General features: G+C 37.5%; 1 protein-coding gene across 1 annotated transcript in view; it reads left to right on the plus strand.

Moving 5' to 3' along the window:
- Positions 1-3,476: 3,476 nt before the first annotated feature.
- The window catches only part of LOC110456307 (uncharacterized protein DDB_G0287625-like), a 15,271-nt gene continuing 6,825 nt past the window's right edge, over positions 3,477-11,922 (plus strand). Inside the window, exon 1 of the mRNA XM_021506958.1 lies at positions 3,477-3,554. Coding sequence (XP_021362633.1) covers positions 3,477-3,554 — 78 coding nt within the window. The remainder of the gene's footprint in view (positions 3,555-11,922) is intronic.

The raw sequence follows: 11,922 nt of genomic DNA on the forward strand, positions 1-11,922 counted from the left end.
TATACGGGCAGTACCGGAGATAAGTTTCCTAGAACAGGCGATGTCGTGGGAACGTACTGTTGAAAAGATGATAATGGGTTATTCAGGTTAGTGATACGGGTCCCAGGGATCTAATTACAGGTACATGTATCATGTCGTATTGACGGGATCTTGTTAGCAATAGAAGATGATGATAACCTCTGCCTATTTATCAAACCATGTACTTTGAAACGGACTTATATATGACTGTACATATTACGAAAAGCGAAACTAAATTAAGGTTGTTCTTTTCTCGGGAAATCAAATCGTTATTGATGACACAAGTCACTTTCCGAACTCTACCAGTTCACAACACAGGGACTTAAGAACTGAGAAACAGTATACACGTTTACATTATGAAACCTTTGCTGATGTTCATGAAGTATTATTGGATATTTTAGGGGTTTAATTCAATCGACAAAATTCAACCGTTATATTGTGGATGATATAAACCCCTGAAATGAATAATAATACTCCCGACAAATCAGGAAATGCCAAAAAAGTCTTTATTTGCAGGTCCCTGTGCTTCAGGAGTTGGTACAGAAAAGTCAGGGCGCATTACTGTGCATGTGTATTTACTCTTGAGTTTATGAACATCAACAAAACTATTTTATGTACTGTTTAATAAAAATCCGTCATTATATAAAAAACGACGTTTAATAAAAGGATTCTTAAACAAATGTTCTGGCTAGGAAATGACAAAACAGATTTAATGACATGTATTTGTTGCATGAAGATTCCGTTGCGATGCTGAAAAGATAATGTATGGCATTACAGATCATTGTTTAAACACAGGCCAACTCCTCCGCTCGGACAGACGACCGTGGTTTACGAGGGGAACACAGCCCATCTTAACACGTTAACCGTTGTCTTATTAGTTTGGCCAAAAGCCCAGGCCGTAAGGTCGTTTTTCAGACACGTAAATTGTCTTTTTCTCTGTGATAGGTGCCGCATGGAAGTGTCTGGCTAGGCTCCGTCCTTCTGTTTAGTTTTCTCAACTCATATCATTCATTTAAGTGTTCCAGACTGAGTTTCATTTCAGGTTTTCCGGAGTCCATCATGGTTACGTTTCTCACATAACTTCATTTAAAGTTCCCCGAATAACGGAATCTCAAGATTTTCAAACTTATGAAGTTCCTTTTAATGTGTCCGGGGTCACCAAGTTTTATGTAAGATTTTTCGACTTATTGAGTTTCAGTTAAGATATTACAAATCACTGATTATCAATGAAGATTTCCCGACTCATCGTATGATTCCCCAACTATATTGGACTTTTTATAAACCGGGTCACGGAGTGTTTTTAATCAAGCCATACAAACATGAAGTGGGATACAGCATGCTGTCCTTATATCTGCAGACATAGTTTGAAATACCGTAATCTTGTTTTATTAAGATTCCCTAACCCACAAGATCAGTTTCTCCTCGACACAGACGTCCTTAAATGACCTTAGCTGTTAATAGGACGTTAAAACCGTTAAAACCAAACACAAACCCTTGACACAGGGATTTTTCGCGTTTGGTTTATTCGGAGATGTCCCCAATTTTCGAGGTCAATTTTCGTTTGTCGTTTTCCTCAATAAATATTTTTTTATTTTCAAATTTGGTTTAGTAACGTTTCTTAGCTTAGTTAATAAACAGTTGAGTAAGTTACCGCTGACCTGGTAATAGCGACCAACGTGAGAGTCACTAACCCAATAACGTTTTTAATGAACTTAAAATGATACATGAGGTTGATTCCTAATTTTACAGTGGCGGATCCAGAGGGGTTTTTTGGGCTTCAGGAAACCCCCCCACCCTGAGAATTTTCTTTAAAAATCATATATTTTCACCATTTTCCTCAATTTTTCCCCACATGGAAACCCCCCCAGGAAATTTGGAAACCCCCCTAGAAAGGTCTCTGGATCCGCCACTGATTTATTATACAATATTTACAATAATAACAATAAATTGTAGGCTATTTTATAATGGGGTCAACGTCCGCGCAACAGCCAGAGTCATACACTATACATGTGTAAAGACGGCTGATCAGAGAGACACCGCAAGAAACGGAAAGTAAATATGAAAGAAAGATAAGATATTAGAAATAGGAGAAAGAATGATCCCGAGCGTTGCAATGGGTACATCAGATTAATTCTGGTCTTTGCGATGTATTATTAGAAGTAGGACATAGAAGAAACCCCCTATTCTACACAGGGTCTCACGTTAGGCGCCTCACATGCAGTGGGAAACAGCTGGCCTTTCTCTGTTCTCATCTGAAAGGACACACAGAAGTAACAATACCGGTTCTTCGGGGAGCCCAATATAAGTCGCCTCTTACGATCATGAAGTTGGAGACAGCAGGCCTATTCTTTCTCTGAACCTGTACGAGTCGTATTATATGTTAAAAAGGTTGGTTTGGAGAATTTATTTCTTAAAAATGAGGTTGTTCTCAATTTAGTTGGCACAATATTCATTTGTTTTATAATAATGCAAATCACACCTATAGATACGTTAGATAAAAGTAACTATTTTAGACCATCTCTTCGCACAATTTCACGTTTAGGTATGATTTGTATATGCACTCTTCAATGATCTTAAAATACACCTTTGATATATTATCATCTTACAGGATGATTTTATTGATACAACATTTGACTAAAACAATAATTTTGTTTTACGTTTTTATTTATTTTTTATTGAAAAAAATGGACATTCATTTAGCATTTAACCTTTTCGATTATAGATATACTACTGTTATAGGATTGGTTTTATCATATTCTTACTGTGATGTTGTTAATAAATAGGGTTATCGGTTTATAGGATTAATACTATTTCATTGATTCAAATCGTTTTAATCGGACACTGAACCCCCTGTGTAATCGATAGGAAATTATTCAGTAAGAGTTGTCGCCCTTCCAACATAATTTCTAACATCATTCGTATATAAACCACATTCAATGTACTTGACAATGACATTAGTGTGACCTGGTACACGAAGTTTCCCTAGCACCTTCACTCCCAAAGAGCTCCAGTCCATCATAGAAACATGACTTGATGAATGGTGGTTTGTAAGCAGAGATCAAACATGCATAGTAATGTATACAATTATTAACATCAACACTCAATTGCTTCTGAATATATCTTAAACAAGGGAAATAACTCTATCACGAATCACTAGTATAATGTGTAACGTAGCGTATGTCCTTAGTGATTTGGTTTTATTAGGCTTAACGTTTTATTTAAACGCTAAGGTCATATATGGTTTTTGCCGTCATGTATGTAATGTACATGTATGCGTGTGTGCCAGAAGCGGTTTGTTGGTGTATTTGCCTCCGTGTGACAGCGCGAATCTAATGCACCTCACTGAAATACCATGCCGAAGGTACCCAGCACAGCATTCCGCCCGGTCACATTATACTGACAACGGGTAAACAAGTTGTTACGATTACCCCATATGGTAGCATGTTAAGGACGTTGGTATGTCTCGGCCTGGAGACAGGACCGATGACCTACCCTGCTCGGAGGAACGCTCAATACCAAGGTTAAGAGGGAAACAGGTACGTAACCCGTATGCACCTCTTTTAGAGAGTCTAAAACAGTCAACTATTTTGAGAAATGATAAATACTTGGTTTTGGTAAAGTTGTTAAAAAGTTTGTTCCGCTACACAAGGATTCTAATATGCCGGATTGATGTTTTTTTTATGTTTTAACCATTATTTGAGGGAATGGTTAGGGAATACTTCAGATGAATTTCAAGGTGAAGGCCAAGGTCACCGTTACTATAAATAGAAATGTATCGTCATTGCTCCAGCGGCTTCATCATGCTGTGTATACTTAATTATGAAAATAGTTTACCAAAGCTAAAGTCAAGCTATAGTCAAGCTCGGAAAACTGCTTCCAATTCATATTTACGGCTAATGGCAGTGGTACGGGGTACAGCCATGTTCCCTCCTTATTTTGTATGTTGTTAAAAATCAAGTTATTTTCTTTTGCGAGCTGAAGTATTTCTACGTGTTATCATTGATTCAATCAGCCTTTGTACCCCCTCGATAGCTAATAACCAAATAATGTTCTTATACTCCGGAGCCNACCCTCCCCCTCCTCCTTTTTGCAAATATCATGTCTTTACACGCATTAACGGACAATCCTTTTCAAGTGTTGATGTGAATTTTTATGTGTTGTTGTCGGACATGTTTCTCTTACTTACAATGTCGAAACTCGTTTAATTAGGGCTCATTTCGGAATGTTTCTAACGTGAAACCCACGTGAGCCGTATTAACTAGACCCCCGGTAGACTAATTGGTGCACTAGCGATTTTGATGTATAGACTGTCTCCCGAATTTAGCGATGTGTTAGGTTTTGTTCATATTTTTCACAGATTCTTCCAAACCATAATGGAAATAGCATGTAGCTTCCGAAATTTCCATTCGTGAATAATGGATTTCCGTCAAACAAAAATGAACAATGATTTTACGTTGGTATCTTGGTGCGTTATTAACGATGCCCTCGATGGTATTTTTATGGTATTTTTTATTATTTTTTTGAGATTTTCAAACGAACATGATATCTCGCTCAAAGATATAACAGAAGGAACGGCCAGTAAAAATATTAACATCAATCTTTATTTGATTTTGATTTTGAAAGAAAAGCAGATGAATGGATCTTTGGTATTCGCCTAATCCTAGAGAGGGTATGGCAGGTAACGTTCGCCGAGCACCTAATTCAGTTCGCCTCAATTCAGTTCAATTTCATAACCAAATGCACATCAATATATAACTATTGCTCAACACTTCACTAATATCTCACTGACACGGTCTAAAAAAAGACAGAAAATGACCAAGTACTTCGTATGTACGTGCATTCGGTGATTCCGTGTCTAACGATTTCCACCAAACCTGCTTAAAGAGTAAAAAAGACAAATACATAACAAAATAAATATCTGTTTGTTTTGTTAACTTTGGTATATATTTTGAAATATCAACATTATGTCTAATTGTGTCCGTTTAAAAGAACTCGAGAAACTTTCAGAAGAAATTAATCGAAATGCTATAGAATGTACGTACCTGGATATTGGTGTTGAAAAACATGCAACTTTCTATATATTATTTTCCTGTAATTATGTTTGATAGAAAAATTAGTATAAGCGCTAAGCTTATATCCAAATCTCTCTGAAATTACATTTATATATTAATGTTGCCCAATTATTGAATAAAATATAGTTTAAACTAATTTTCCATATAGCCTGTAATAGTATGTACATGCATGTTCACGAGAAATCCAGAATTATAAAATGTATGTTTGATCTCTTCCGGTACCTAAAAGGCAAAGATAATCGCCGAGAGATTTACAACAGAAACAACGCTTTTTTTTTTGTTCCCTGTGCAAGTTGACTAATATATAGTGGAGTTTTATTAGACATTCTCACGCCTTTTTGCTCGGTTTTTGCTGCTATATTTCTCAAGTGGTAGTTGATTGTCCAAGGCGATCTGTGGTAATGCCCTATTGTACATTAATCCTACCTCCCTCGCACGGAATCTGACGTGCCACACTTCCGTTCCGAGGCTAAATTTAACCGCTGTTCAATTCGTAATGACGTAACCCCCTGTTGTTTATGTAATGTACTAAAGATATATACATACTTCCTGTTCCCCGGTGCATTTGAGTGGTCACAAATATAGAGGTCCAACTCACATTGTTCACAATACCGTATCATTTATTTAAATAAACCCACTTCAAAACTTGGCGTAGGCTGTGCGTTCTTGGTCGCATTCGATGAAGAACATACAGTATTTGCGATGGGTGCGTTCGATTATCTCGCGAGTCGAACGTCTTAATTTATTTAGCTCACCTGGGGGAGTATAATTGAGGTGTTTAATTCAGATAAATGGTCTGTCATTGTCTAACTCCCACGCCATGGCATTGACACAAATAGACAGATCTTGCAACGCTTCAAACGGCTATTGAATTGTCAGTCTTTAAACGAACACGCCTAATTTGGACTGGAAATAAAAACTATATATTATGAATGAATAGCGACATGAAAGGTAAAACTCGTTTTCTAATATCTTCTTAAAAGTACGAATGTAATAGTATTCAAGCACCTGAATAAAGATATGTTTTGATATTTTAATTGTTGTTTAGATACCATTGATACGAAACTATTACCTCCTCTTGTCTCCCCGTTTAGACTATGTATAGCGATACTGACGTTGCGGTACATGTTTATTACAACCATACTACTCATGTTCTTGAACTAATGTAGTTATCACATTTTGTTTATTCCATACTAATTTTTCACTGACTCGCGGGGACACCTTCGTCATCTCACTGCTGAATGCCACTTATCATCGAACGGCGTCCAAACAATTATATGTTACAAGGAAGGTTAAAACTAGACACGTATACTAAAACTTTTATATAATGCCCCTCTTACATACTTACATTAAAACTTCGATAACACGCCCTTGTTCAAACTTCAATAGAATGCTCTTCTTACGAATAGCAATTTTGATATAATGCCTAAATTACAACTTCGAAATAATTTTGATATAATGTCCTCCTCATTTTCCCATTTAACTTCGATATAATGTCCCTCGTTTATATTTACACATTAAAACTTCGATATAAAGCCTTCGTTTATATACAGACTTATTCGATATAATGCCACCTTTTATCACATTAAAACCATTTTGGATAACATTCCCCTCATTCCGTTTGCCATCTCGCTTAACGACAGCTCATTTTATTTTTTATAATTTCTATAGATCGCTCTCGGTGTATCGTCGAATACCTCATATTTGTAACGCCAATATTTCGCTGCCCAATCGAAGGCGGTATAAAGAGGTTTAACAATAACATCTTTTAGTGTTGTGTTGGTACCTGTTTTCTCAAGTATACCATCTTCAAAATCTCGTTCGGACGCTTTCAACATATGAGGGGACCCTATGGACCTCCTGATGGGATATCATTGACGATCGTTGCAAAATCGTAAAGGTGATTATGAATCAATTCTCCTACTGGGATCGATGGAGTGAACAAAAGAAAGCACCTGCATACAAATTAACAACAATGGAGAGTGCAGATGTGAAGAAGTTCGACATTTCGAAGAATTAAATGTTTGATAATCATATGGTCACAAATTGGAATAATTGGAAAGTATAAGGACAATAGTACAATTGGTTTGGCAGCGAAAACCATTCGTGTATTTGTACAGTGTATAAGGAAAGCAAGTTAGATATATGTATTTTCCGATTGACATTATCACGGTCTTCCCACGTTGCCTCTCTAAGATGTTTTGAGACGGCGGTGTCGCTCCCGTTTCGTTTTGGTGCTCCACAACAACCCACAGACATGCTAAGTTCGGTCCCCGTAGGTTTTTTAACGGCTAGAAGTCGCAGGCAATTATCGCACACTTGGCTGTTGACTTGAAGCGTTATTCATATCCAATGTAAAACTGTGAAGGGTGGCTATAGACAATATTACCATTTCTTGACTTAAGAGACGATTTACGACGATTCGAACCCCCTCGTGAAGTTAGTATCATCTGCATCGGAAGTCTCAGACGAATTGATAAAATTTATTATTAAATTTTCAAAGGGGAATATGAAGCCTTTAGTGACGGATTCATGGAACATGGTAATTTCTTTCGACATTTATGAGATGTTTTGTCGGTACATTTTAAACGTTTGGCGTTATCGTATAATCTGATTACGTATTTTTCTATCGTTTATGACGGGGGAAACGGTCAATTCGTCTACAGAGGTCTCGATGGCATAGATTGGTGGTTTTCAAGTCCAGCCATTTATAGCTGTTTGACAGATTTTTCTTATGTTTGATTTTTTTTTAGATATACCGATAAGATGATAAGAAAATTGCTGTAAATGTCATTTAAAAAATAGTAAATCTTGTGTTGATGACTCTCACGAGACATATAATGTAACTTAGTATGGATGCATACTACTATAAATTGGGAAGAGTTATAAAATATCAACTTTTTTTTTTTTTTTTTTTTTTTTTTTTTTTTTTTTTTTCNCCGACTTGTATCAATCACTGCCAAGCTTGTTGGCCCGGACAGAAGCCCGCGAATGGTCTTAATGTGGGAGGAAACCGGAGTATCGGGAGGGAGTGTTAAATTATCTCCCTTCATAATGTTTTAATAAAATAATGTATTAATCAGCCATTAAGTAAATGTTTAAGAAGTACTACAGATGCTTATGACGTCATTTTATTTAGAATGATTAATGATGAGCATTATTTTTGGTCACCCTTCACATTTTAAACGTGCCTTCAATTACAGTAATTTAACATCTTCAAATCGGCATTCATATCAGTCGTTGAACACGTTTCTATAATGTGAAACTCTTTTGGCAATGGGATTCATGATGGAATACACGTGTAGCATACAACCTTAAATTTGACGAAGCTAATATAATTGATTTCATAGAAAAACACAAGGCTCGTTAGCTGGATAAGCATCCCTGCAAAGATTAAATGCGCACGCACGTCCAGAATAAGCGCAATAGTGACACAGTGGTACAAAATATGTGTATTTAAAAGTATTAGTCGTATCGGTAAGTTTAATTACTGCCAGAGAGTTGAGGTGATTCGGTACGTTGTCCGACTTTATTGAGTTATCAGACAATTATTTTTTAAGGTTTTAAAGTTCGATCGACTTACAAATCCCACAGACACAATTCGTCAAGGTCATAGTTAAGAACGTTAGCCTCGTTTACGATTGTTTCCCATCATTATCAGACACCTATCTTTGATGATTTACTTCCGGATGGTTTCTTTTAACAAGACAATCATATACATGTAAGGTTCTCACGGAAGCCGGCTAGTGCCACGTAATTTTCATGACGTGCATGTAATCTGTCGTAATAACAACCTACGTGTTTCAAAATCGTGTACTATAACGTGATTTCCGTTAAAATTGAGCCAATCTTGATTTGAGGATACTACGGAAGCTGGTTAGTGACACGTGGCTCACAATTAGTCCGGTGTTGTACCGATTCATCCAAAATAATTCATTCAACCTGTTATTAAGTATAATAGGGTGGGGGATTTTTGGATGGGAAAGTGGATAGCGCGCTCGCCTCTTACCAAGACGGCGCGGTTTGATTTCTCGATCGGACGTGGAAAGGTATTTGGTCATATGCCCGGTCACTTGCGATTTCTTCGGGTACTCCAGTCTCCTCCCAAATTAAATCCCCGTGTGCTCTTCCGAATTGATGCACTTTTTTCCTAATTGTTGTAAAATAAAAAGGATATCTTTAAGAAGCCTCTAAATGCGCTGAAAAAAATCTCACGTCGCTCCAAGTTCTGATCACAACCGTTACTGTAATTTTGTAATGCAGCAGATCTATTATTTTTCACTCTACTCTGAGTAAACGGCACAGAGGTAAACTCACAATTCTACATCAGTCGCGTGAGACGATCATGCAACATCATGAAGATGGCCAATTATATCCCGTAGTCCCCGTACATGTGGGAAGCTGGCCTTATATGTACATGGATTGGTGCGAGACGAGACGGGTTTAAAATATACATCAGCTCAGTAAGGTCCTAATGGTACATTTTGAAGTGAATTGAACATGCATTGTCCAAAGACCTGTCTGTATGAAATGTCATTATCACAGTTGTACAATGTAACAAGCGCAATTGTCTTTACAGCTCGTGTAATCAAAATAACATATCAATTTATAGTAAAATGTAATAATGAGTAAACCAGAACGAGGCTTTGTACCCGACTCCCCTATATGAGTGATCATGACACTGTCCTACATTTGTCACAGTTATTGTGTTATTATAGATGTTTAACATGTAAATGTTCTATCCGTTTTGTTTATTGTTATTACAATTAGTTCCGATCTAAAGGCCTATATGAACAACTCTTTATTTGTCACGTAATAAAACTCGGTACACATAACGGCAAATATTGTGATATACTCGTGTCGCTGTCCCGAACGTGATCGAGTGATTTTCGCGTCATGGCTGTCTTGTTTATGTTCATTACTAGTCCGACCAGCATCTAATGTCCCTACATTAAAGCCGGTTCCCCAAGGATTCCGGAATTAGGTCACAGACCTCGGGTTCAGCCGTTTTATTCTGTTAATCCAACAGCTTTGCTCTCCATTTCGTGCTTCGGGGGTATCTATTGACCGTAAACTCATTGTCTGTCACCGACTCTGGGCTGGTTTATCATACCGCGGCCAATGTCATCACTAGAAAAAAAACGTTGTACACTTAAGGCGGGAAAGCATGGTTGATTATTCTGTGTTTAAATTCCGCTAAAAATCAACATATATGAAAAATATATCATGTTTCCCTATGACCCTGGTTTGTTGCAGGGACATTGAATTCGGGAAAAAATCTGATATACACAAATGTATGACTTGTACCCCAAACTCAGTTGCAACTGGAACTGGAGGAGTTTTTCTGTCCAAGCTAAACCTCTATCGTTACCGCCCTCTGTAGCGGGTAAGTGCACTAATACCATCGCCATATAATGTGGCTCCCCCTAGCGGAGTCAGACGTCACAATGAATAGCAATACCGCAAAGCCAATATCCATCAGCGTCCAGCAAGCATTGTCACATACGTACACAATACGATTCATTTTAGATCGATCAACTGTGGTTATTGATCAGTGGATGGTAGCTACGCCAATAAAGTGACCGTATACCAAGTGATTAATTATTGTGTCTGACCGCTGTACACGGCTACTAGTGGGCTTATTCGGTTACACTGACCCCCTCTTATTCCAGACAAGCAGGCTATTACAGTATCTTAATATTATCTTTGGATAGTCTATGGAACACCAAAAGATCTGAATCGACATTTAATAGCATTTTTTTTGCACAGTATAAAGTCCTTAATTCGGACATTTCGGTTTAAAAAAAGGTTCCAAATTATGAATATTTCGGATAACAAACAACGGTCCGTAAATTAGTTTTTCGCCAGAATGCATCATACCGAGATTGTAGACAGTGTACATTTGAATTAAAAAAAACTGTCGATCATTAAACACGTGTTGCCCAGGTGGAAGGGTGATATGAAATTTTGCTTACCTGAAGCGATGATATTTCAAGTGATTGTACCTGCTGAGTGGCTATAGACCGAAACTTTTATGAAGAAAATGATATTAGCCCAGTGGTCTGTTCCGAATTCTTGCTAAATGGTCGAGCAAAGTTTACGAAATGAAAATGCCAAAAGCACTACATATTGAAAAGCATTTTCTTATTAGAGATGAGGTGAAGGTTCAAGGTCACGAACCATTTTGTTGTTTTGCTGCTGGAGGGGTTTTCAGTACTTTGAATTTTAAGCCCGAAACGCACTCTGTACATATAGCTTCATGCTTGTTAGGATGGATGTCTTTGACCAGCTTTCAAGTTCACAGAGATCAAATGTTTTAAAACTTTTAAGTAGCTTCTTCTTGTGCATTATTAAAGAAAGTTGAACTCTTAAGACAGACACACAGAGGGTGTAGAGTAATGACATTTAGCTTCTGGTATTAGCTTGCTTGTTATGAAGATTGTTAAAATAAATTAAGTCTTGAACTATTTTGAAGGCAACCATTGTGAGACTTGTTTAAAATCAGTACTAAATAACAACGATATCGACCCAATGGGCCTTTTATTGTGATTGCAATTATTAAATAATGAAAAGGGAAATTTCGGTTATTTCATCGATAATCACGTCATTATCTCCACCCCAACCCTACTTCTCATCACCCCCACACCGCCCTAGCTCACTTCTCAACGCCCGCACAACGCCCCTCCCTTACATGTAAATTGTACGATCCCACAACTCCCCTTCCCTTCCACACTTACATATACAGTGTACGCCCACACAACTCCCCCTCCCTTCCACACTTAATGTACAGTGTACGCCCCCACAACCCCCCCCCACTTCCACACTTACATGT

Source organism: Mizuhopecten yessoensis, unplaced genomic scaffold (assembly GCF_002113885.1).
Source record: "Mizuhopecten yessoensis strain PY_sf001 unplaced genomic scaffold, ASM211388v2 scaffold8657, whole genome shotgun sequence".
NCBI lineage: Eukaryota > Metazoa > Mollusca > Bivalvia > Pectinida > Pectinidae > Mizuhopecten > Mizuhopecten yessoensis.